A 27876-nucleotide genomic window follows, 5' to 3' on the forward strand; every position below is an offset into this window, starting at 1 on the left:
AAATAAATTTCAGAAACTAATGTTTCTGAGCTTTGCTAGAGAAACAACTTGTGGAATGGACAGACGTTGGGGGTGCCCGTGAGAAGCCATCATGCATGAGCCATGCTTCAAGCCAGACATTCCCTCTACAGTCGGTCCATGCCACCCAGCCTGACACAGAGAGGCAGCTCAGACTCCACATGACTGAAGTTCCCATCAGCAGCTTGGGTAATGGGCTACTTTGACATTAATTACTTTGATAGCCCAACTAAGAACAAGAAAGTCACTTTTCCTGAGGAAAGCCAGGCCTGTGTGCTCATGAACAACACTGTGTTGGGTTGAGGAAAATGCCTTAAAAAAATTTTTTTAATGTTTATTTTTGAGGGAGGGGAGGGGAAAAGAGACAGGGAGACATAGAATCTTGAAGCAGGCTCCAGGATCTGAGCTGTCAGCACAGAGCCCTACACAGGGCTTGAACTCACAAACTGAGAGATCATGACCTGAGCCGAAGTCAGATGTTTAACCGACTGAGCCACTCACGCACCCTGGAAAATGCCTTTTTTGAGATCTCTTCCAGCATAAAGTGTCTGAAATTTCTAAGTAAAAGCATAAAAGCACCTCTGATACTAGGGTTTATTTCTCAGGAAAGGGAGATAAATAAATCCTCTGAGGTCTGATGTGAGTTTCATGCACACTCTCAATTCTAACCCAGTGAAAAGGTTTCTGTTCGAGGCTAGGAAGAACCCAACCTGCTCTGCAGGCAGAGAGACCCAAAATTGCACTGTGCACAACCTTCCTTTCCTGCCCTAGATTTAGAATTGAAACCAAGACGGTTAAGATGTGATCACTTGGCTGCTCTTCCTTATCTATGTGCTTTGTCCAACAGCTGAGGTGGGCGCTCAGGTCAGTTCCCCTGACATCCACTAAGTTAAACACTGAACAATGGCTCTCGTCCTTGAGGATCACAATCTAGATCATGCTCAGTTCCAACTGCTGATTTTTTACTGCAGCAGAAATTCAAAAGGTCAACTGTGGTCTCCCTCTCCAAGTAAAGTTTCTGCACTTTCTCCTCTGTGTGGAAGGCATGTTTAAAGCATCCCCAGATGCACATGTGGGCACACTGCTATCTTATGTACCCCTGCTTTTGCCTTCGAGTTGCCCCTGCAAGGCTCCTGAGGGCCAGGACCACATCTGCTATTTTATCTGGAGCACAGACACAGAGCCACTGGAGGTTGCCAAGACTGCTTGCACACAGCCAGGAAGACGATGTGCCCAGGTCTGGCACATTAAGAAGGGAGTGCAAGAGGCCTGGGACCTCAGGCCATGCCTACCACCTGGGGTCATGCTGGTCCTCACAGATTGCGAGATGTGCCCCAACCATACTGCTCCCTTGGCCAGGGGCCTCTGTCCAAGGATCTGACCTCAGGGGATGCTGAGCACCAAGTGACTACCTCCTGGCTGGGACCACTTCTGGAGAAGGGGCCCACCAGATACAGCACCCACTCTGCATGCTTCCCAGGAAATTACACATGGCTGGCTCACCGACCAACAAGTCAGCTCCTTGAACTTCAAAGCACTGATCAAAGATAGGGAGAACCAACCATGAGTCTGTGGCTTTACCTTGTGCTTCAAACAACTCATTCTGAGGTTCTTTAGCACTTTCAGCTTCTTCATCTGACTTGAGACTCTGTAGAAAAACGAAAAGAAGGATATATTTTGGAGCTAGGTAGGGACTGAGGAAGAGGACAAACAGCTGGTGAGATGCAGCTCCTCGGGCAAAACCCCCCACCTACAGATGGCCTTTGCACCAAGCCGTGAGGCACGGGCACAGAACAGCTCCTTCTCACAGACCAAGCACTACAATGTAGACACAGAGACACATGAGGCTCCTCAACATAAACCAAGTCATCAGTAGTTAACACTAAAAACATAATCAAGCACTTGTACCCAAACAGGAATGAAAAATGCTCCCCAAACCAACACCTCCTTGTGGTGCTGGCTTCGGACACCAGCACTGGAGAGGAATGGCCAGGGAGTATGGTCAACCTTCCACTGCACGACATTATCTTGCTCAAGCTTGATGGTCTTCACTTCTCTGTACCCTGTCCCTTATCATCCAGATCAGTTCAGCAAACAGTTGGAGGGAGAGTAGTTCTCCCTGTCCCTCCAGGAGCTCCAGGGACAGCATGATACATAGCAAGCACTGACTCCTCAGTGCCCTTTGCAAGCTGTACCCTGAAGAGGGCAGGCCATCAAGAAACACTTGACTGTGGGGCGCCTGGGTGGCTCCGTTGGTTAAGTGTCCAACTTTGGCTCAGGTCATGATCTCACAGTTCGTGAGTTTGAGCCCCACATCGGGCTCTGTGCTGACAGCTCAGAGCCTGGAGCCTGCTTCAGATTCTGTCTCCCTCTCTCTCTGCCCCACCCCCGCTCATGCTTTGTCTGTCTTAAAAAAAAAAAAATTAAAGAAACACTTGACTCAGGTAAAAACCTCATGTTTTTGTGGCCAAGTTGGCTGACTACAAAGTCAAAGTCTGCTTCTGACAGGTGCTATGCATCCCACATCTGATTCTGGAAGGAATGCCAAGTTGGCCAAGACTCAGCACTCCTCAGAGCCAGCACTGAAGTGAGAGTGGAATCTGGGAGCAGGTGGTATGTCCCATTTTTCTAATGCATTCAGCCCAACTGACAACCCTAAAAACAGCATTCCTCCATGTTCTAGTTCCAGGGATCAAAGATGGTTTAAAAAAAATTTTTTTTCAATGTTTTTTATTTATTTTTGGGACAGAGAGAGACAGAGCATGAACGGGGGAGGGGCAGAGAGAGAGGGAGACACAGAATCGGAAACAGGCTCCAGGCTCTGAGCCATCAGCCCAGAGCCTGACGCGGGGCTCGAACTCACAGACCACGAGATAGTGACCTGGCTGAAGTCGGACGCTTAACCGACTGCGCCACCCAGGCGCCCCCAAAGATGGTTTTAAAAAGCAGAACAGCATAATGGAGATAGAGCAGACTCCTTAGACCTCTATCCCTGCAGACCAAAGTTAAAAACGATAAAAAAGTGAATGCCTGGGATTTGTTGGTATTACCCAGGCATAGCATGTCCCTAAGCAAAGAAACTCTAGGATTTAAATAGATATGCTTGCCTCAATAAATGCTGAACATATAATCAAATTAATGTGAGGGTCTTATTGAAGATAAGTCCCCATAAAGCCCCACCTGACAAAATGGACATCACAGAGAGTAGGAACCAGGAACCTTCTGGAATTCTTGAAAATAAGTCTAAGGACTCCACAGTTAACTTGAAAGTTATGGATCTGCCCCATGGATATTTCCTGACATGAAGGCTGTAAGGCTCCAGCAGACCATCTTCTGCAGTATCTCGGCAGCAGTGAACAATTTAGGGACATGGGGGGATAGAATCAACCCTCAGAGCCCTGGGAGGTCTCAGCACATGTTTGCCAAATTGTAAGTGGTATATTCTTGGTATATTCCAAGTGTTCAAGGCAGGTGGGACCATGGGCCTATTGGTATTTCCAAGTTCCTAACCTTACAAGGGCACCAGAAAGGCATCTTTCTTTCTTTTCTCACTCTTATGAAACCATAAAAAACAGCCTTCTCACAGTGGTGGGGGGAAAGTTGGTGGTGATAAGCAGGAGAGGGAAAGAAACAAGTGATTTTAGCACAAATTCTCCACTGCCCTAATGTCTGAAGAAGTACACTCTGGCCAGAATTCCCTGCAGACAGACCCAGAGACACTTTAACAATTCTTTTTTTTTTTTTTTTAAGTTTATTTATTTATTTTGAGAGAGAGACAGAGAGAATGAGGGGGGGAGGGGCAGAGAGAGAGACAAGGAGAGAACCTCAAGCAAACTCCACACCTAGCATGTAGCCCAACATGGGGCTAGATCTCATGAACCATGAGATCATGACCTGAGCCAAAATCAAAAGTCAGTCACTTAACCAATTAGGTCACCCAGGCACCCCAGACTTTAGAATGAAATGTCATTCCCCAAACTGCACCCTTGTTTCTGGCAACTTGAGATGCCCAGAAATGCCCACCTGCCCCTCACATCCTCTTATAGTCATGTCACAATGACTAAATGAGATGGTGGCCTAGGGTGGGGAAAGGAGGAACTCGGACCCACCTCCACACTTTCCAGAGATGCAGAGCGGTGGAGCTGGCCTCTCCCAGTGGCCCTCGCCTGCTGTTCTGGTAAACATTTGGCTCCTGTTGCAGAGCCACATGGCTCAGGCTCAGGGCAGCTCCAGCGACCATACCATTTAGAGCCACTCACATACTTTGGTGGGACAGCACGTGAGGCAGCTGGAAAGAAAATATGAGGTTTGGTGGAGGGGGTGGGGGGGGACAGGGAGCGGATGGTCTGTGCACACTGCAGAACACATTTCAAGATACGGAGTGTAGCTCTCACAGAAGCACACAGAAAATGTCTGGAAGAACACAGACAGCAGTTAACAGTGGTCAATCTATTCCTCAGGCAGGGAACTGAGAAACCCAGGCTGGGAGATGGGGACTTTCTACTCTAAACTCTGCGTGCTATTTAAAGTTTTCTGAGCATACTGCTTTTATGTAGTAAAAGACTACTACTAATACAAAAAGACTTTTTGTTTACATAATAAGAGACTAATACTAATAGCTTTTTATACAAAGAAAAAAAACCCTCCAATATTCCAGCAACATACTGTTCTAGAGACCAGAAGGTCACTTCCTACCCTGCTTAGTTCAGGACCCCATCTGGACAGGACTGTCAGGGAGCTGCAGGCATGGACCTCACACACAGCCAAGGGAGGCTCAAACTCTGCTGGTCTGAAGTCTGGGGCAAAGGCAGGCATGAGTTTTAGTCTGGGATTCATGAGAATCTCTTAAACCCTAATAACCCTTTGCATTTTCTTCTTCCCTCCTTACCTGTTCACATTTGTACACAATGTGACCTCTCAGGCAGAGAAGAAATGATACTGACTCTGTGAGGAATTTGGGTAAGAAACAGACTTGGAGAGGGTATCATGGGCAGCAGCCAGGACACGACATAGGTTCAGAGGGAAGCAGCCAGCATGGGCCAGTTGGAAAGAAAAGCATAGGATCCAATGAAGTAATTCCAGGCCAGGAAAACAGAATTTCACTGAAAGGTGTCATGCTTCTTTAGGTCAAGTACCACATCATTCCTTTCTTCCATCCCCCCTGACCTTGACCCCTGACTCCTGACCTTGAGACCACATCAGAGGAAGGGGCTGGGTCCAGCCTGGCCAACTGAAAGTACAGTGATGCCAGTGACAGACAGACACTGGGGATGAGGGAGGAGTTTTAGGGAGGAAGATGCCAAGTTCCATGTGGGATGTGCAGACTATGAAGTGACAGCATGACATTTAAGACAGCTGACAATATGCAGGGTGACTATAGCATGTCTCACCTCACTGGGACACTTGAAGGTAATCATAAATTATACCAATCAGCCTGGGACAACAGGCATGTGATGTACTGAAGAGGATGGCAAAGTTTCCAAGCCAGCAGAGAGAAAAAAGGAGGGAGCAACCCAGCAGTGTTCAGAAGGGGCAAACTACAAATATGGAGAAAGGCTCCCACCAGAGAGCTGCCAAAAGGGTAAGTGAAAGTCAGTGAATTCAGGCTCTTGCATATGAGCATCGTTTCTGGTTACAGAGAGGCTGTGGGCTGGCTGATGTGGGTGGGAGAAGAATCCTCCTTCCACCTTGAGGGGGTATAAGAAGAAGGAAAGTCGTATCAGGCAGGAAATGGGAAGCTGGGGCACAGTTGGGAAACCAAGTGCCGAAAAATCAGAGGGGCTCTGATGTCCCCTTGATCTGCCATGAAGGGAAGGAGTCTCAGGCCACACATATGACCATTTAATTGAGGACAGCTTTGAGATCTGAAAGAAAAGAAAAAGGCAAAGAAAACAAAAGAATTGAAAGAAGAGGGGGGAAAAACCACAAGTCCTAGAATACTTTCTTAACTCTTTGGAGAAACTGAGTGCATGCCAGAGATCTAGTTTTAAGTTTAGAAGCTCCACACATTCTCTAGCATGGGAGGAGCATATATAGTGTCAGGGACCCTGGGCATCGCTCTTCCATTCCTATCCACGATCACATGCCACATTCCCAAATCTTGTGTTAGTAAAGGCCTGTGGCATTCTTCACCTCTTTCAGAAGAACAGTGTCAGACAAAGTGACCAGCGAATGGCCCAGGGGTCATGCAGGGTTCTCTACACTATACCCAGGTGCCGTGTAGCCTTTAGCAGCCAGCTGAAGGAGCGGGTTCTGGCTACACTGTGTATACAAGGGCCCAGTGCTTACAACAGGAAAACCGGAACTCAAATCTTGGCCACAGTTCCAAGATCTATGTGGGATCTTGGACAAATCCCTTCACACATCAGCCCTCAGTTCCTCATCTGAATAATGGGTATGATAATGCCACAGGATTCTGTGAGCCTGGCACACTGAAGACAACTGATGTGAGGTATCATCCTTTCCACTCCCCATTCCCCTGCCCCAAGCTCTCCCACTATTATCCCTGTTATCTGGTCATGCACCTGCTCTAGACCAAGGGTCCACTGTGGGAGGAGCCTGCTGCGGACCAGAAGGAAAAGAGCTCCCTCCTCGATCTCATCAATACCATACCTCCAAACTCAAACACATTGCCCCATGCCCTATTTCACTCACTGCCCAATACTCACCACAGGTAGCCAAGATGGGTCTGAAGCACATCAAGTAGCTGTCATTCACAGCCTGAAGTCCAATGGAACAGGCACTGAGAATGTCCATCACCATCTTCTGACCCTCAACCCACAACCTACATGCCCTCCCTCCACCTCCTGACCATTACCAAAGCCAGGGGGCATTCCTCCTCAGGATGTCCCTTCCATTTGGAAATTCTATCTTTGTCCCTCCAGCCCCATTCCCATGACAGGCATGTCAGCACAGCACAACACTACTGCCTGACATAAGATACATCTGCAAATGACTGCTGGTCATGTAATGGCTCCCACTCCTGGTCAGATCTTCCCAAGGCTGGTGGCATCCTATCTGTTCTGCCAACCTCAGTGGTCTAGATATACCTTATGTCTGCACTGAGCTTTCAAATCTTGAAACTTCAACTGCTCCACAGTTGAAGATATAAAGTTCTACTTTATCTTGTCAACACTTCATGCTGTAAGGACAGCACGCAGTATTATTTGACACCTGTGATACTGTGATTTATAATAAATATATATTTGGTCTTCACCCCATCCCTGGCAACCAAACCTGAGTTTATGTTAATGAGGTGACTCCTAGAATGCCCTTCAGAATGGGGGCTGGTTGCCTGGACACCCAACCATGTGATTAGAGGGTTAGAACTTTCAGCCCCACACCTGACCCCCAGGGAAGTGGGAGGGGCTGGAGGTTGCATTCAGTCATAAATAGCCAGTGGTTTGATCAATCATTCCTATGTAATGAAGCCTGCATAAAAACTCAACAGGATGGGGTTCAGAGAGCTTTTGGAGTGAACACACAGAGATTGGGGTAGAGTGGTGTGTGGTGAGAGGGCATGAGCTCTCCATCCTTTCCCCACACCTTGCCCTGTGCCCCTCCCTCTTCCATCTGGCTGTTCCCAAGTTCTATCCTTTTATAATAAAGTAGTGATTTAGTAAGTAAACTGTTGCTCTGATTTCTATGAACTGCTCTTGCAAATGAATTGAACCTAAGGAAGGGGCTGTGGGAATCTCTGACTTACAACCAGTCAGAAAGAGAGGCAACAAGCTGGACTTGTGACTGGCATCTGAAGTGGGGGCCATCTTGTAGGACTAAGGCTATCTCCAGGGAGGTAATGTCAGGGTTGAGTTGCAATGTAGGACACCTAGATGGTGCTGGGGAATTGCCTGGTGTGGGACAAACTACCACGCATTTGGTGACCAGAAGTGCCAGAAGTATTCAGAGTGCTATGTGTAAAGGAAATCAATAGAGCTTTTCCTTTCCAACACTATGGACAAATAAGGAAATAAAAGAAGAAAAAAATCCAATGTCTCATCCCAGTCCACACAGCTTGGCAGTCAGACAGTGGAGTTAGGATTTAATTCTCAGACCTACCAATATCCTTCAGTCTGAATATCACACTCCTGAAGGTAACAGATAAATAATGAAAAAAACTTAAGGTGAGTAGAGAAAGTCCTCTTACTAGATTCCAAGGAACTACTGTCTTCATCTGAGGGGCCAGCACCAGCATTTGATGACAACACTGCCACAAAACCTTCCTTAAATTCCTCAAAGTTAACCTGGTAAATGTAAGAAAACAGAGGTCAGTGTTACTTTCAACAGATGACATATGTAATACCTTAGCCTTTTGTTTATATTCTCACATGGAACATATTGCTGCCTTTAGCACTGAGAGCATTCATTTCATTTTTTCTAATATTCACTTAAGATTTTTAAAAATTTTATTTTGAGACCGTGTGTGCACACCAATGGAGGAGGGGTAGAGAGAAAGAATCCCAAGTGGGCTCTGTGCTGATGTGGGGCTTCAACAATCACGAACTGTGAGATCATGACCTCAGGCCAAGTCAAGACTCGAACACTTAACCAACTGAGCTACTCACAGACCTCAATATTTTTTTTAAGTAGACTACACACCCAGCACAGAACCCAATTTGGGGCTTGAATTCACAATCCTGAGATCAAGACCCTAGCCAAGATCAAGAGTCAGATGCTTAACTGACTGAGCTACTCAGGCACCCCTAAGAATTTTTTTAAATAGAAGAATAAGGAAAGCAAGCCAAAAACTGATCACCAACAAAACCCTATTACAAATTTTAATAAGTACATCAAACAACATAATTAGAAAATTGAACCAAAAAGGGGTATCTGATGATCATAAAACATTAATATACATAAAGAAAATATTCAAGCTATCACCACCCCATCAAGAAATGGAATATTGCCAGCATCCCAGAGGGGCCTCCACCATGGCTCCTTTTGATTAAATCACTCGCCCCCCTACTCTGACTTTTATAGTAATAACATCTTTGCTTTTATACATTTGTATGCATCCCTGAGCATTATGGCTTAGTTTTGCTTCCTTTCAAATTTGATCTAAATGGAATTATATGCATATATTCTTTTATCCCCTGCTTCTTAAAACTCAATATTACTTCTGTAATACTCATTCAAGCTGCCATGCATAATTCTTTTTTGCTGCTATATAGCATTCCATTGTTTAACTGTGTATTTACTAACTATTCTCCTGCTGATGGATATTCCCATTGTTTCCAGTGTCTGATTATTTACAAAAAAACCCAAAACTGCTTTAAACATTATTGCACATTTGTCCTTAGGAGTTTCTCTAGTGTATATGCCAAAGAATGGGATTGCGGGGTCATAGAATATGCATTTGAATCTTCTTGGTGAACTGAATCTTTTATCACTATAAAATGCTAACCCTCTTTAGTTCGGAAATGTTATTTACCATAAAGACTAGCTTTCTTCTGATTAGTATTTACATGCTATACCTTTCCATCAAATTTTAATAATGTTAGTTTTTTATATCCTTATATTTCTGATGTTTGTGAAAGCTTTATCTTTTAACTACTTAGTCTATTTACATTTAACATAATTACTGATATAGTTGGATTTAAATCTATTCTACAGTGTGCTTTCAATCTGCTTCTGCTTGTGTTTTCTCCCTTGTTTCCTCTCTTTGGATTTACTGACCTTTTTTTTAGGACTTCATTTTTCCTTTACTAAGTTACAGGTTATGCACTCTATTTCCATTCTCTTTTCCTTCATTCTAAAAATTACAATGTGCATCCCCAGCTTATCAAATTTACTGTTAGTCAATACTTTTACCCTCTTCCACGGCAATACAAAACCTATGTAACAATTTAATTTCATTTACTACACTCCTGACTTTCACGCCTTTGTTATCAATTGTTATATATTTTAATTCACTCTATTTTAACCTCCTACAAAATATTATTTTTGCTTTATATAATCAATGTTCATTAAGAATTATACAAATATTTACTGCTTTGTTTTTCGTTTATTTTTGTGTTTCTGACCTTCTGTCTAGGATAATTTTCCATCTATTTGAGGTACATCCTTTAGAATTTCATTTTTCTTAAGTATGCTGGTGCTAAGCTCTTTTTAGTTTGATTGTCTGAAATGTTTTTACTTCACTTTCAGCAAACTTTTTTTAAGTAGAAAAAAAATTTATTAAAAGAATAGTGGAAATGACCCAGATACCCATAAATAGAATGGGTAAATAAATTATGATATAGTCAGACAATGAAATATGATGATGGAAAAAAAAAACACTGACAAAGATATGATACTGAGTAAAAAAAAACCAGAGAGCATGTACTGTGTATTTCCATTATATAAAGTTCAGAAACAGACAAAGCAAATCCATGGTGCTAGCATCAGGACAGCTGGTAGCCTTAGTGAAAGAGGGACTGCAAAGGACATGAGGAGGGATTCAGGATGCTGGTTACCCAGGTGCACTCAGCATGGGATATTCATTGAGTATATACTTCTGATATGTGCTCTTTTCTCTATGGATGATTTAATAAAAGTCACACAGAAAGAAATCAACAGATGAGATTAGGTAGGTCAAGAGGTCACCAGTAAATGCTGAAAAAGCAGGTTTGGGGCTGTAGGTGCAAGCATGCTTCCCAAGTCTGGCACAGAACTTGAATGAGCAAAACTCTGTTACTGCTGCTGAGCACTAAATGCAGCTGTCTGCTGAGGATACATGTGTTATTATGACCTGACATTGGATTATTTGTGCATTTGTTTATTTTTTTATTTATTTATTTTTTTAACTATTTTTTTTTCAACGTTTATTTATTTTTGGGACAGAGAGAGGCAGAGCATGAACGGGGGAGGGGCAGAGAGAGAGGGAGACACAGAATCGGAAACAGGCTCCAGGTTCCGAGCCATCAGCCCAGAGCCTGACGCGGGGCTCGAACTCATGGACGGCGAGATCGTGACCTGGCTGAAGTCGGACGCTTAACCGACTGCGCCACCCAGGCGCCCCTGCATTTATTTTTGTCTCTAGCATGTGATGCCACTTCTGGCAAATAGTTTATGGGATATGTTTGCCTCTGTATCTTTTCCTAACTGAGCAGAATTCGTCTTTTCACTGATGTGTTCTTTCACCTTTACTCTTAAAGGACCTTGCTGAGTATGGAACTCAGGTTGCCAGTTGATTTCTACTAGCACACTGGAAATACCTTTCCACTGGTTTCCAGCTTCCGCTGTTATCTTTCAGAAGGCAGCTGTCAATCTAACTATGGCTCATTTTCAAGATACATCTATTTTTCCCAGACTTCTTTTCAAAAAAAATTATTAAACTTTTCATTTTGAGAGAATTATACATTCACACGCAGTTATAGGAAAAAATACAGAGATCCTGTATACCCATCTCTGGCTGCTTTTATGATGATTTCTCTGTTTACTTTCAGTTTTACAATAATATGGCTAGGTGTGGATTTCTTTGCATTTATGCTACTTGGAATTCAGTGGATCTGGGGAATCCCAAACCTGTTCCAGAAATTTGTTTTTTTAGCTATTATATGTTCACATTATGCCCCACCTCATTCACTCCTCTCTCCTGGGATTCCAAATAAAGGGATGTTGGAATGTAGGACCTTCTCACTCTACCTTTACCTTCTCTTCTGTTTCTATCTTCATGCTATATTCTTGATTCCAGTTAATGAATGGAATCCTCAGCTCCTCCTCAGCTGTGTCTAATCTACATTGGTTTTAATTTTGGCCTGTGATCACACTTTTCGGTTCTAAAAATTGTATTTGGTTCTTTGTTCAGATTTGTTATATCATTTTTTAGAGTTCCCTCTTTCCTATAGGTATTTTCAAGCTTTTTAAAAAAATCTCTTCTCACACAGTAACCACAGTTGTTTGATATTTTGTTCGCAGTAATTCCAGTACCTCACATGCTGTGCACCTGCTTCTGTTGCCTATTATTTCCCCTGGTTCTTGCTCATCCTGCCTTATTTGTGTGTTGGCTATCCTTGATTATATGCTGGTTGTATTTGACTATTACTTAGGAATAATTACAGATCTTGAATGATGGCACTTTGTCAAGAGAGGTCTTTTATTTGCTATTGCCAGATGCCTGAGGGCACCACCTGGACAGGACCACCTTCAGATAAGTGAGGTTATCTAGACCACTGAGGGGACTACAAGTCCAGACAGCAAAAGACACAATGGCTGATTCAGATCCTCCCTTAAATTGGGGGCTGGTTTATCAGATTCTCTACCTTGGGTGAACCTGGGTTTTGACATATCTCCCTGGTCCTCTGAGGTCCCAAAGGCCACATCAATTTCACAGTTTCTCAACACTAATGGGGTTTTGCGTGATGAGCTTAACATCTTTCAGTATATGACTTATTAGAGATTTTTAGGTAATTCCTCACTGACTTATTTGCTCTCTTTTTTTTTTTTATAGTTTATTTATTTTGAGAGAGAGAGAGTAAGAGAGATCTGGGAGGGACAGAGAGAGAGAATCCCAAGCAGGATCCACACTGCCAGCGTGGAGCCTGTTGTGGGGCTCAAACTCATGAACCGCGAAATCATGACCTGGGCCAAAATCTAGAATTGGACACTTAACCAACTGAGCCACCCAGGTGCCCATGACTTGCTTGCTCTTTACCATTTTCAAGATATTTGTTTTTATGATTTTGTTCAGCATTTTTTAGTAGCCCATACAGGAAGGCTGGCCTGAGTTTGCTAACCTGCCACTACCAGAATGTTTGAAGCCTGTTCATACTTTTTTTTTTTTTTAGGACTACATAAATTCCATCATATGGATCTATCTTAATCAATCTCATATTAAAAAGGCTGTTTCCAATATTTTGCTATTTGAATTACTGCTAGAATGAATATCTTGCATATATGTCACTTCATATGAAGATAGACATTGTATTTCTGTCATTATCACATCCCTAGCTTCTGCATGTTGCCTAGCACATATTAAGTGTTCAGAAATACTTGTTGAATACATAGAAGTAGAATGAAATGACAATTTTGCTTGATCTAATCTCTGATTTCTTTTGTGTCTTTGATAACACTCATCAGATGACTTTCTTCTAACGATCAAATAGTAGTGAGATCCGCTTGCCAAGTGTATTGCCATTTTATCTGATACTATTCTAACTGTGCTTATATGTGTTTCTGTGTCTTTTTCCTTCAATAAAGTGGGAAGAGCAACCCCATGGCACTAAGGTGCTTCACAGAATAGGACATACCATCATCTCCGTATAATCTCAGACTCACTCGTCACAATGAAGAGGCTGGACAGTGTGATCAAGAATCACTTTCAACTTTAAAATTATTTTCAGTAATACAATGTCAAGAATTGTTTTTCTAAGTATATGCACCCCTATGTTTATTGCAATAAACATAGCAAAGATATGGAAGCAGCCCAAGTGTCCATCAATAGATGGATGGATAAGGAAAATGTGGTATAGATAATAAAAAAGGAATACTGCTCAGTCATAAGAAAGGATGAGATCTTGCCATCTGTGACAACATGGATGGACCCAGAGGGTATTATGTTAAGTGAAGTAAGTCAACAGAAAGCAAATGCCATCTGATTTCACTTGGGGTCTAAAAAATAGAATCTAAAAAATAAAACGAATGAACAAACAAAAAGGCAAAAACAGACCCATAAATACAGAAAACATGGTTGCCAGAGGGGAGGGTAGTGGGAGTACTGGCAAAATGAATGCAAGGAAGTGGGAGATATAAGCTTCCAGTTAAGGAATGAATAAGTCACGAGGATAAAAGGAACAGCATAGGGAATATAATCAACGATACTGTAATGACGTTGTATGGTGGCAGATGGCAGCTACACTTGTGGTGAGCATGAGATAACATATAGACTTGTCCAATCTCTATGCTGTACAACTAAAACTAATTTAACACTGTATGTCAACTATATTTCAATTAAAGAAATAATTATTTTTTTGTGAGTAAAATTCTCTTTCTGCACAAGTTTAAAATATTCAATGTAAGGTCCTCACTACTAACAAAGAAAAAAGAGAACCTAACATAAAATGCACATGGAAATTCCCCACACTCCAAGGGAATCAGATCAGATTAATTTCTGGCTTGAAACCAGACCTTGATAATGTTTCCTTCACAGGAAATAGGAATTAAAAATGAGCATAACCTCAGTGCATTAAAAGATTACCTTGTTAATTAAAATTAATGTTGTTTATAATAGTTATCCATTTTTATAACTGGATTACTGTATCAATGACTAACATTTACAAGATGTCATATATTAGTTACTACAAGGAAACTGGATATGTGATATTTGAACTAAAAAGCCAATCAATTCTTGTGGATAAAGGATTTATCTTGATTTTCTTTGAAATATCCTGAAATCTTCACCATTTGGTTTCTATCGTGGTAAGTGGTTGACAACTATCTGGACATTTCTGGCTTGACACCAGCTTCCTCTAAAACCTCTACAGAATCCACCTAAATGCTGGCTGTGTGAGCTATGCCCCATGTGTGGGATGAAGCAGAGGAGCAGTAAAAGCTCTGAAAGCAGAAATAATCTACCATGACTATACAATCACAGAGGAGGTGATACACAGTGTGGGGTGGGGTGGAGGGAGACAAATGCAGGGCCCCTAGAGGCATCAGCTGGTGTGGACACTACTCTTGAAATGTTAGAGAGAGAAGGAGGGACAACTTCCGATGAGACTCAAGAGCACTAAGGGCAGCAGAAATCTTCACCATAAGAGAGAGGAGTTGGGACAAACAGAAAGATGGATGAACACACACACAGAGCTTTATTAAGAGACGATGTTAATCAGAAAAGGTCAGGCTCCTGTCAATGCCTGTGAGTGTCTGTGTCTCCTTCTAACATACCTCCCCATAAAAGTGTGAGGAAAAACATCCAGCCTCCTGGAAGGAGTTATAGCTCATAGGAACTCTTTTCCAGGATACAGGTGATGTGGGAGAAACCAGAAATCTCAAACAACCCAAGTTGATTTTTCTCTTAACTGATGCTCCAATACTAATATTTTTTTTCCCTATCATAATTTGATGTTTCTAAATCTTGTACCATTTCTGCACATACAAAGGATAAAGTGGGGGAAAGCTCTGGAATGATGTGATTGTTCAATCAGCAGAATCTGTCATCTGAATGTGAACTTCTTTTGGTTTTTAATTTTCCAAACTGCCAAAAATAATCAAGAAACTCAGATCATCTGTTTATACTGCTTGAATAACCAGAGTGATTTTAACAAATGTGCCTTTTGCTCCCAAATACAATTCCAGGTAATATCAAGAGGGGCTAGAACATTATCACAATTACACCTGGTTCTTAAGTCCATAAAAAAAATCAGGAATAGAATGAAGAGAGACAGAGAAAGAGTGTGGTCAGATTAATTGAGCCAGAGCTCCCCAAGAGGGAGTAACAGTATCCTACTGGCAGGCATTGGCAATATGGGGCAGTGGGTGCTTTGGGGAAGTAACAAGAGGTACATGTCGTCTGGACTCTCTCCCTATGCTGGCAGTGAGGGATTTTTTCTTGTTTTTCTGCATTTGTTTTTGTCCAAGAGCCCATTCAGGAAAATCTGCAGGCTGGATTTTTTTTTTTATCATTCAAAATAAAAATGGTTTCATTGATTTGTCTGGAAAAAATGTTCTTCCTTCAAAGATGACCAACGAGATAACAGGCACTGTTTTTAACACTAAAACATTAACATCTGGACACATTTAAGAAGTAGGGACAGGGGCGCCTGGGTGGCGCAGTCAGTTAAGCGTCCGACTTCAGCCAGGTCACGATCTCGCGGTCCGTGAGTTCGAGCCCCGCGTCAGGCTCTGGGCTGATGGCTCAGAGCCTGGAGCCTGTTTCCGATTCTGTGTCTCCCTCTCTCTCTGCCCCTCCCCCGTTCATGCTCTGTCTCTCTCTGTCCCAAAAATAAATAAACGTTGAAAAAAAAAAAAATTAAAAAAAAAAAAAAAAAGAAGTAGGGACAAAGTAGGAGGTACTTTTCAGTGTTTCTGTCAGTAAAGCAAATTGTAGTCTAGATTCTAGATCACCATTCTAGATGACCTTGAATTTCCTAGCAAAAACAACTTGAGTTCATACTTTCGATCTGGCCTAGATGAAATGACAGGACACCTCTCAACATACGTATCTATGTTTTGTTTTGCAACAGTGGTGTGCAGTTGCTTTGTTCATCTGCTATAATGAATTTCAAGCTGTGTAATTTTACTAGACAGTCTGCCTTCAAGGTAGTTTGAAGTTGCCTTTCTCTCAATGACAGTATGTCAGCTGCCCACAGATCCTTGTGTTTGTTTGTGAACCACATACCATTTACCCATACCAACCTTCCATCCCATCCCCCGCCCCCAATAAATCACTCAAACACCTTTCTGGAAAAACCAAACCAAACCTCTGGAAGTTACTATGCTTTAAAAAAATAATCTTAGGGGAACCTGGGTGGCTAAGTCAGTTGAGCGTCCAACTTTGACTCAGGTCATGATCTCATGGTTCATGGGTCTGAGCCCCGCATGGGGCTCACAGCTGTCAGTGCAGAGCCTACTTCTCATCCCCTGTCCCCCTCTCTCTCAGCCCCTCCCCTACTCATGCTTTCTCTCAAAAATTAATAAACATTAAAAAAAAAGTAATCTTAAGGAAACTCTTGCTACAATGTAGAAGTTCAGCAGAAGGAAAAGCAGTTTTCCACTTCCTAGTAACTCTCCTTTGGTCTGTCTCTTTAGTCAACTGATATTTCTCAAATGCCTACAGCTAACTATAGTATTCTGTGCTTTTCCTCATGAGAATGAAGTCAAATACCCACCCTGGCAAAGTGGTCATTTCCAAGAAGTGTTTGCAGAAGGATGGGCAGCTCCTTTTCCAGATGAAGCTTAAGGCAGAGCTGGGTCAGCTCTTCCCGGTCCAGAAAGCCTGTCCCTGTGGTGTCACAGCTGCTGTAGACTTCTTTGAGCTGTGAAACATAGTGGTTCTCTTCTTCTTCACCCATCCCATAGCAGGCTGGACATGGCAGGGGGAAAAGAGAAACAAGAGTACATTCTTATTGCCACATGCCACATTTTTTCACTGCTCCAATGAGCCTGGTATGGTGGCATCCAGGGTGCTCCTGTGAGACCTCTACAGGAGAGGCCAGAAACATGTGAATGGGGAGCCAGTCCTTGTTCAAAAGAACCAGAATTTCTTTGTTCTGTAAGAAAATATCTATTATAGAATAATCAGGAAAAAGAGATAGGTATAGAGAACTTAAAATCATCCCAAATTTCACCACCTAAAAATATCATTACTAATATTTTGACAAACATACATTCTAATTTTTCTCTCTATATATACAAGTATGGTATTTTTTTCCTTACTGGTATTTAGTTATAAATACTTTATAAAGTAAAAATGTTACTAAATTTTACTAAATAAAATTATTTACAATAAAAAATGGAAACTCCAATAAAATATATAGAGGATGTTACTTAATCACAAAAGAAAAAGTATATGGATAATAACCATATAAAATGTTCAAATTAAAACAAAGATACTCTTTGCCACTGTCAAATATCAAGAATAAAAACCCCAATGCTAACTGAGGCTATCATCAAAGGGGCCTCTCACATATTTCTGGAGAAAGTGACAATTAAATGCCTTCTGAAATATACTTTGTATACCAAGAAATTTTTAAATAATTGTATTATCTGACCTAGTTATTTCACATACACAATATCTTACAGAAATTCCTTGTACTTCAGGACAGACAAAAACGTAAAAGAAAATAAAATGTCCAACAAAAGAAAATAGATTGCTAAGTTACAGAACAATTATATGGCAGAATAGCCAACAGGCTTAAAAAACACATTTCTGAAAAATATTAAACAGCATAGGAAGTGCAGTTGATAAAATACCAAGCCAGGATAAAAACTTTATAATAATAATAGCTGGGATACGTACTGGTCAGTTCACATACAAAATTCACTTATGTCTAGAACAAATCTATCAAGAGACTTCTGCAATTCTTGGGGGGAAATATAGTAAAAAAAAAAAAAATACACCAAAATGGTAACAGATGATTTTATGATATTCTACATTTCCATTTTCTATTCTCAACATTTTTATATTTCTCAAAAAATTCTATAAAAAGTGAAACACTTTATAACTAGAAAGATATTGCTAAGCCGTGTAAAACACCGAGGTCCTAAAGATACTAGGATGAACCATATGATATTGCCAACACTGGAGTTTTCTGACCAACAACAATGGCGACTTCACGTTGGTCAGCATATTATACAGACACAGGACTGTGGACAATTCTGAAAAGAGGAGATGCGATAAGTAAACAAACATGGAAAACTGATCAAGCTCATTAATCATCAAACAATTCATAAACACAAAACAATAAAGTAACATCTCTTACTAATAAGAAACAGCACACGGGGCGCCTGGGTGGCTCAGTCGGTTAAGCGTCCGACTTCGGCTCAGGTCATGATCTCGCGGTCCGTGAGTTCAAGCCCCGCGTCAGGCTCTGTGCTGACTGCTCAGAGCCTGGAGCCTGTTTCAGATTCTGTGTCTTCCTCTCTCTCTGACCCTCCCCCATTCATGCTCTGTCTCTCTCTGTCTCAAAAATAAATAAACGTTAAAAAAATTAAAAAAAAAAACAGCACAATAAATGCCAATTCTATAAAGATATGATTTTTAATGTCAATGGTATTTGCCCATGCATCATCCACGAGGGGTAGGGAGGTCTGCATCAGCACAAAACCTGTATGAAGGATTGAAATCTGTTCATATCAATCCCCTCCTCCCTCCACCAAGAGTATCGTCTTACTCAGGGAAACAGTAAAATCAGTGACGTAAAAAAACTGACTTTGAATAGAATCTCCATTATGATCTTATAAGGTGAACTGCCTTCCCTGAGCTCCTGATTAAACACCTGCTGATCAGGTATAAAGACTGCCAGCATCTCAGCCTCAGGTGTGATGCAGGAGTGAAAGGATAACAGGCCTGTTCTATCCACTCATCAAATTACGCGTGCATTCCTAGAAAGAAGCTTGGGGAAGTGATGAAAGGGCATGGATAGGTGGAGCTCTGAACACCTGCCCCATCCCAGACAGTTTTGACTGCAGAAACAACATGGAGTAACATAGATATACATGTAAAAACATCAAGGATAAATCAGAAAACTAAATACCATTACTAACTCAACATCTGTCACACTTCTCATCCAAGGTCAGTCCTCCACCTAAGCTGGGAGCTCTGTCCTTTTGCAGACAACAGCCACCTGTGGTGAGCTGCATACAACTACTGATATTTGCCAATGCTTATTTTTGATAAGCCAGAAGTAAATGGACAGGAGAACATAATGGTAAGAAAGACAAGTGGCAAAATTCAGTATGTGAAAGAGAGTCAAGGAATCAGGGTGAGGAGGGTGAGCAGTGACTAGGAGACCCTGACTGCAGAACCTACCACACACCCACACTTCCCCAGGCAGATGTTCCCCCCACCGCATGCTCTCCCTGTTGCCTTGACTACTAACTATCCTCCCAGCCCCCAACCACCACCACCTGGCCATGCCTCCGCAAATCATGAACACACCTATTGTGAAAAATCCTCCAGTTTTTCTATTTTACTTTTAGTTGTAACCAATTCAAGCAATTAAAAGTACATAAACAAAAACAAAACAAAACAAAGCAAAACAAAAGCCCAACTCCACTCCCAGAGGTAAGCACTGCTTAGAGTGTAGGCTTTCAAATTATTCCCAAGTCTACGAGGTAGATGAACACACAGACCTATATAAATAGATAACACACATAGATATGCATGTTTTTATGTAAGTGTAACACCATACGTGTTATTTTGCAACTTTTTTTTTTAATTTTGAAGAAAGAGAAAGTGTGCATAAGTGGGGGAGAGGGACAAATGGGAGAGAAAGAGAGAGAGAGAGACAGAATATCTCATGCAGGCTCCAGGCTTAGCTCAGAGGCCTACTCAGGGCTTGGTCCCACGGCCCTGGGATCATGATCTCAGCTGAGTCAGACATTCAACCAACAACTGAGCCACCCAGGCACCCCTATTTTTCAACTTTTAAAAAATATAGGATATCTGAAAGATCTTTCCATGCCTTCTTCATTTAAATTTTTTTTTAAATGTTTATTTATTTTTGAGACACAGAGAGACAGAGGCAGAGAGAAAGCGAGCATGAGTGGGGGAGGGGCAGAGAGAGAGAGAGGGGGACACAGAATCTGAAGCAGGCTCCAGGCTCTGAGCTGTCAGCACAGAGGCTGAAGTGGGGCTCAAACCCATGAACGGTGAAATCATGACCTGAGCCAAAGTCAGACGCTTACCTGACTGAGCCACCCAGGTGCCCGTCTAAGGATTGTCTTAGAGATGCGGGGCATCTCCAGGGTTTTTTCTTACAAAACCTTCCTCCGGCCCTCAACACCCCAGGAGGACTCTTCATGAGTCCTGAAGGGGCAAACCAAACCATGTCCTGCAGAGTGTGCCCTTGGTTGGTGCAGGAGTGTCCCTGGAAAAGGCGGGCTTGGCTGTTTTCCCAAGGGCTGAGCAAGAAAAGAAGAACCATATTCCTCTCCCAGCCTTAGGCAAGTCCTGCATCAACACCATCCTGGGGGGCCACACACTCCCTCCACCACATGTTATTTTTGTTGCCACACGGACTTAAGGTCCCTGTTGAGATGTAGCTTTTCCTTTCTACACAGTTTCAAACTGGGGCCTGAGGCACCCTGGCTGTCCATGAAGGTGCAGTCTGTATGCAGAGGGCCCACTGGTGGCGAGTCTCCCCTGGTGAGAAGGGGGTCCACAGCCTGCCACAACCCAAAGCCTTGCTGAAATAAGGAGAGGTACAAAGAAATAAGTACTGAGACTACAGACACCAGAGAAGCAACAAGACTTAGAAAGAAGAGTAGCAGCTCCTTCTTCATCACCCACAAGAGCTGCGTTCACAGTTCATCTTCAAATGTCACCAGGCTCCACCAAGTCTGGGGCTGTCTCTGGAGGCATAGGATGCTCCTACCTCATTTCCTCTGGGACCACAGAATCACATTTTTGAGGCCTGGCTGGGATTTCTAGAAAACAGAAGGAACTTCCCATCTGACTAAACAGACCACAGAAGGGACAGGCCAGCAGGGCCCGGTTTTGAATAGAGCAGCACTAACTCTTTGAACAGCCCCTGCTCCCACAGGACCTAGTACAGCATCCCCCTCAGGCCCCTGTTTTCATTGGCTCACAGCAGAACATCCAGTGTACCCAAAATGAGTCTATGAGACAAAACTGCAAAGGAAACCTGACCTCGGTAAAATGCAAACAGATTCAAGTTCTGAAAACAGATTTAGCCTCTTCATAAGAGGCTGAGTGCCAGAAGCACATTTCAGTTAAGTAGAACAGCCACTCTGTCTACAGGGAGGCAGGTCCAGAGTACCCAGAACTCCTTCTAGGGTCTCCCCCACACGCCAGGTTATGATAAAGTCTCTAGAGAACCTCTACTGAGAGGCTACATGTTTTCCTGAGAGGGGACACCCATCAGTAACAGGGTACACAATCAGTGAGTGCAAAGCAAGACCTTGGGGGTGGGAGGAAAATCAAGAAAATGTAAATGGGAAACAGGCCAAATCCTCAGGCCACCAGGCTGCCGTCCAATGACCCAACACCAGGAGGGTGTGACTGGCATAGTCCTCCCAAGCTCCACACCCCACCTGCCCTCTGGGCCACAAGGCAGACAGGAACTGAGGAAGGGCTTCCTCCAATCCCAGAGCTGACCTCAGTGCAGGTCTGTGGTGCATTTTGTCAAATGCTTCAAATGCCCGAAATGTTTTGGGTTTTACATTTTTATGCTGGACATTCTATAATGAGCCCAGAGCAATACATGATGCTGTAATTTAGCTATTTTAAAGGGAAGGTCACCAGCATTATAGACCCACTTAATATCAGAGTTGCTGCATTCCAGACCTTTCCAGGACAGGTCAGGTCTAGGCTGGGGTGGGCCAAGAAGGGGAAGAGTGGGGAGCACACTCTAGGGCATTCACCCAGGAGAGGGGGGCATTCCCAGTGGGGCAGGTAAGCTGAAAAGCCTTCCCAATACCTGCACTGTCAAAGAGGATATATCAAGAAAATCAAGGTCAGCAAACCCTCACATGTTCCCACATCACACTGGACCTGCCAGAGGTGGAACATACCTGCAGGAACTCCTACCCCATGATTCCAGAACTGGGCAGAACTCAGGTGTGGGAGCTGGAGGTTAAAGGGCTCGGGAGGGCCCTCCCAGGAGCAATGAGAAGCCAGCCCTCTTCTTGAGAGAACTTACTTGTCTGCCTACATACCTCCATGAAAGGGTTAACACAGGGCAAGGACCCAAACACTCAACCCCACATCGCCTAGGTTATACCTAGTTTTGCTCAATACACAGTTGAATTCCTGGCAATTCAGAAACACTCCTTTCCTCTCCTTTCCCTCATCATGTGAATCTAAGACATTGCACCCAAGAGAGCAGATATTTCATCTACCAGCCATGCAGATACAGGCAAGAGAGGTAATTCAGGTCAGCAGTACTACAAGTCAGGCAAAAAAAGATATGCTAACACATTTCCTAACCCCCACCCAAAACAATGTCCAGCCATGTTTTCAAAATAAAAGGGAAAAGGAGGCACTGCCTCTACTCATGTATGCCCTATGGACACTTCCCGGGATGTGGGAAGGGTCTTTCTGTAGCTTCTGGAATACCACATAACAAACCTCAGTGGTGAAATAGTTCGCTATACTGGCCAGGAAGGCTTGGAAGAACTCCAAGGCTTCCTTCACCTGGAAAGCATGGCCTGGGTACAGGTCTAGTCCACCAGTACAGAGGAGCCATGTAGACCTCCATGGCTTCCTCTGCATTCAGGAGTCTCAGAAAAGGGCTTGAGTGACAAAACTAGACACTGTAAACATCACAGAATTATGGAAAGTCTCAGAAATAGTGGGGAAGCATGAAAAGGGGCTTCAAAATTCTGATGTTCACACACACACCCCATTTGCTGGAATGTGGAGGTAGTGATTTGGGAGGTGGTACATGCAGAAGGGGAGACCCAAGACATACACACAGGCACTGTCCTGCCCCACCCCACAAACAAAAACTAATATCCACAGAGAGAGAAAGGAAAATCATTAAAGTCATCACAGACAATAGACTATTAAACAAAGATATGATTAAGACATCAAGGGAGGTTTCTTGGACATTGACATATTACAGTTGCAACAAAAAAATTCAATAGCAAGACTGGAAACTACAAACAAGGAAATCTTCCATGAAGTGCATCTAAATGACGGGGCGCCTGGGTGGCTCAGTTGGTTAAGCATCCGACTTTGGTCATGATCCGGTCATGATCTCGCGGTTTGTGAGTTCGAGCCCCGCGTCGGGCTCTGTGCCGACAGCTCAGAGCCTGGAGCCTGCTTCTGATTCTGTGTCTCCTCCTCTATCTGCCCCTCCCATGCTCATGCTCTGTCTTTCTCTGTCTCTCACAAATAGACATTAAAAAATTTTTTTTAAGAAAAGTAGATTTAAAGTGTGTCTAAATGAGATAAGATTACATGATGAGGAAAAGACAGTCTCTTCAATAAATTCTGTTGCAGGGTGCCTGGGTGGCACGGTGGGTTAAGTGCCTGACTTCCGCTCAGGTCATGATCTCATGGTTCATGAGTCTGAGTTCCACATCAGGCTGTCTGCTGTCAGCAGAGTCCATTTCAGATCCTCTGTCTCCCTCTCTCTCTGCCCCTCCCCCCCCCTCAAAAATAAACATTAAAATATATATAAATAAATGGTGTTGCAAAATTGAAGAATAAAGAATGAAGTTTGACCCTTACCTCATACCATACACAAAAAACTAACTCACAATGGATTCAAGTTCTAAATTAAAATCTAAACCTATAAAACTTTTAAAAGAAAACAGAGGAAAAGTTTCATGATGTTAGATTTGGTAACAGTTTCTTACATATGATACTAAAGCACAGGCAACAAAAGCAAAAACAGGCAAATGGTATTATATCAAATTTAAGAACTTCTACACATCAAAGAAAAAAAGAGTGAAAAGGCAACCTATGTACTGACTGGGACAAAATAATTGTTAACCATATCTGATAAAAGGTTAATAACCAGAACATATCAAGAACCCCTACAACTCAATAACAAAAGACAGGTGATCCCATTTAAAAAATGGGCAATGGATTTGGAGAGACATTTCTCCAAAGAAGATATAAAATGGCTGACAAATGGCCAAACGTATAAAAAAGGTGCTCAACACCTCTCATCGTTCTCACACGCATTAGGATGGCCACTATAAAAAACAAAACAGAAAACAGGTGTTGGTGAAAACGTGGAAAAACTGGAACAATACACAGCACTGTTGGTGAAAAATGATGCAGCCACTATGGAAAATCGTATGAAGGGTCCTCAAAAATCTAAAAATAGAAACTATATGATCCAGCAATTCTACTTCCATGTATATAGCCAAAGGAATTGAAAGCAAGATCTCAGAGATATTTGGACACCCATGTTCACTGCATCATTATTCACAATCGCCAAGAGGTAGAAGCAACCCAAATGTCCATCAACAAATGAGTAAAGAAACTGTGGTATATCCACACAGTGGAATGTTATTCAGCCTTAAAAAGAAAGAAACCCTGTCACATACTACAACACAGCTGAACCCTGCGGGTGTTCAGTTTATGCCAGTCACAAAAGGACAAATACTGTGTGATTCCACTTGCATAGATGTTTAGTCAAATCATGGAAACTGGTGGTTGCCAGGGGCCGGGGGAGGAAGGAGCTGTTCTGTGGGTATAGAGTTTCAGTGTCACAAGATGAAAAAGTTATTGAGATCTGTTACACAACAATGTGAATACTGAACTGTACATTTAAAAATAATTAATTGGGTAACTTTTATATTATGTATTTTTTATAATTAAAATTAAAAATAAAGTTTTCACAAAGAAAAATAATTCACAATTTGATGGCTTACTTTCTGAAATTGTCTGGCTTACTTTCTGAAATTGTTCTATGGTACTGTTATCTAGATTATCTCTTTCCTTAGCAACAACAACAAAATAACAATCCCAAAGCTCCAGGCATCCTCTAAAAGTCCAGGAAAGGGAACCAGTTGAAGGGAAGGGGGATTATTGGAATAATACAAGACTTTTCCTTTTTTTTTTCTTTCAAATTTCTGTTTAAATTCTACTTAGTTAACATACAGTGCAATATTGGTTTCTGGAGTAGAATTCAGTGATTCATCACTTACATATAACACCTAGTGCTCATCATAACAAGCACCCTCCTTAGTATCCACCATCCATCTAGCCCATTGCCCCATCCATATCCCTCCATCAACCTCAGTTTGTTCTCTATTGTCAAGAGTCTCTTGTGGTTTGTTTTCCTCTCTCTCTTTTCCTCCCCTCCTCCCACCTCCCATATGTTCATCTGTTTTGTTTCTTAAATTCCACATATGAGTGGGGTGCCTGGCTGGCTCAGTCAGTTAAGTGTCCAGCTTTTGGTTTCAGCTCAGGTCATGGTCTCATGGTTTCTGGGTCTGAGTCCCTCATTGGGATCCATTCTGGCAGTGTGGGGCTTACTTGGGATTCTCAATCTCTCTGCCCCACCCTGATTGCTCTCTCTCAAAATAAATAAACAAACTTTATTTTTAAAAATTCCACATGAGTGAAATCATATGGTATTTGTCTTTCACTGACTTATTTTGCTTAGCATAATATACTCCAGCTCCATCCACGTTGTTGCAAATGGCAAGATTTCATTCTTTTTGATCACCAAGTACTATTCCATTACACGGGCACACGCGCGCGCACGCACACACACACACACACACACACACATTCTTTATCCATTCATCAGTCAGTGGACATTAATATAGGAGTTTTCCAAGTAGACAGATGGCAAAGTCCTCTCACATGGGACAACAAATAAAAAATATCCACACCTGGCTCAGTCAGTTAAGTATCCAACTCTTGGTTTTGGCTCAGATCATAATCTCATGGTTCATGAGTTTAAGCCCCACATTGGGCTGTATGCTGACAGTATGGAGCCTATTTGGAATTCTCTCTCTCTCCCTCTCTTCCTGCTCCTCCATCACTTGCTCTCTCTCCCTCTCAAAATTAATAAACTTAAAAAAATAATAAAACCACCCACACCTAGTAAATAAAACCACCCACACCACCTTATGAAACTTCTGAACAAGCAAACAAATCCTCACAGCATCCACAGAAGGAGAGTACTCACAGAACCAGGCAGTAGAATTAGCGTGGGCTGTTGGCAGCAAGACTAAGAGCCCTCATGAAACCAGGTCCTGACATCCCGAGTGAAGATCACTTTCAGCCTCATCTGGAAGCTACCAGACATGTACTTCAGCAAAATGAGGGATTAACCAAGAAAGAGGGAGATGCGGGATCTAGGATCTGGGTCCCATTCAAGTGGTGGAAACCATTCTGGGAGGGCAGCCCTGGGGCTGTGCCAAAGGACAACCCACACAAACCAACAACAGAAGGAACCCATAGGTCCTGTGTGCCTGTGACCATCTAGAAAACAATGTGGATGGGTTTCTGACAGAGCTGATGGGAGTATGTGGGAAAAAATAAGGATAAGTTCATTAAAAAGTAAAAACCAAAAAAACATTAACCTCTCTATAAAGCCATGCTTGGAACAAGAATGGAAATGTAATCAGGCCCCAGCTGCATGTCAGTGTGGCAGTCAGGCAGGGCCACCCTCTGTGGGAGTGACAGGGAAGCCTCGAGGTGGAGGTGCCATCTGAGGTAAGAGCCCTGGACTGTTGCAAAGGGAGTGGGGTAGGGGAGGAAGGGACAGTGACAGCAGGAAAGATGTGGTTATCTCAGGAGGCACTACCCAGTTTTCAGCAGAGTGGTATTTCACAGGCCTCCATAAAAAAGAGCTCCAGATTGGAATCAAACACTTCCATTCATTCATTCATTCATTCACGGACAGAGTAATAAAGGGAGAGTGCATGCATATTGGGGAGGAGCAGAGAGAAAGAGGCAGAGAGAGAGTCCCAAGCTTGGGATATGGAGCTTGAACTCATGAACCACAAGATCATGACCTGAGCCGAAGTCGAATGCTTAAGTGACTGAGCCACTCAGGTGCCACTTCCAATTTTGCTGGGTACTTTCCCTTCCCACCCTCCATCCCTGGGAACCTGCCCTCTACTCACCCCCATGGTGAGGTCCACAAAGCCAGCACACTGCCACATGCAGAGACTTGCCCTGGATTATAGCAGGATTCTCGTAGACTCATGACACCAAGGCTTTTCTTTCCAGGAAGCAACTTTATTCATGCCGACACAGGTTCAGAGTGTTTGTACCCAAAAAACTGAGCTCCAATTGTCTTAAGTGGACCCAAGTAAAATATATTCAGTGCTTAAGCTAATTTAAGTTTGTTGGTTTGAGACAGACCTGTTTATCAACATTAAGCAGAAAAAACTTTTATTCTACTTAGGTTTGCTGAAGGTCAAATAAGCTCATGTTATCTCTGTTTCAGTTTGTTAGCAAAAGGATGACTTACAGTAATGGTTAACTTTGTCTCATAGTTTTCACAGGTAATTGTTAAGATAGCTTTCAGTCTTTTGTAACCTAAAACATTAAAGTTTGGCTTGCATGATAAATTGGGATTGAATTCATTGGATATCTAATGAGATAAAAGGTTAAAGCACTAATTACTAGATATAGGTTTGTGCTTTTGACTTGTTACAGAGAAATTAAGGGTATTTGGATCTGTTGGAAAACATGCTTTGTGCTTAATTGATTCATAGGTTTGCCATCTCAGGAATTCTGATGTAACAGTTCACAATTGGTTTCTACTTAGTTTT

At 42.6% G+C, this 27876-nt stretch overlaps 1 protein-coding gene across 11 annotated transcripts in view; it reads right to left on the reverse strand.

Moving 5' to 3' along the window:
• Positions 1-27876, reverse strand: part of NINL (ninein like) — a 195443-nt gene that overhangs the window by 81931 nt on the left and 85636 nt on the right. For 10 of the 11 annotated variants that reach the window (XM_045443705.1, XM_045443706.1, XM_045443703.1 and 7 more), the window contains 4 exons: positions 16827-17020; positions 8165-8261; positions 4128-4306; positions 1600-1666 (listed from right to left, as the gene is read on the reverse strand). In XM_045443705.1, coding sequence (XP_045299661.1) covers positions 1600-1666; positions 4128-4306; positions 8165-8261; positions 16827-17009 — 526 coding nt within the window. In that variant the 5' untranslated portion in view covers positions 17010-17020. Of the gene's footprint in view, positions 1-1599; positions 1667-4127; positions 4307-8164; positions 8262-16826; positions 17021-27876 lie in introns of those variants that run through there. The other variant, XM_045443711.1, reaches the window with a different exon arrangement.

The sequence above is a fragment of the Leopardus geoffroyi genome, chromosome A3 (genome assembly GCF_018350155.1).
Source record: "Leopardus geoffroyi isolate Oge1 chromosome A3, O.geoffroyi_Oge1_pat1.0, whole genome shotgun sequence".
In the NCBI taxonomy this organism is placed as follows: Eukaryota; Metazoa; Chordata; class Mammalia; order Carnivora; family Felidae; genus Leopardus; species Leopardus geoffroyi.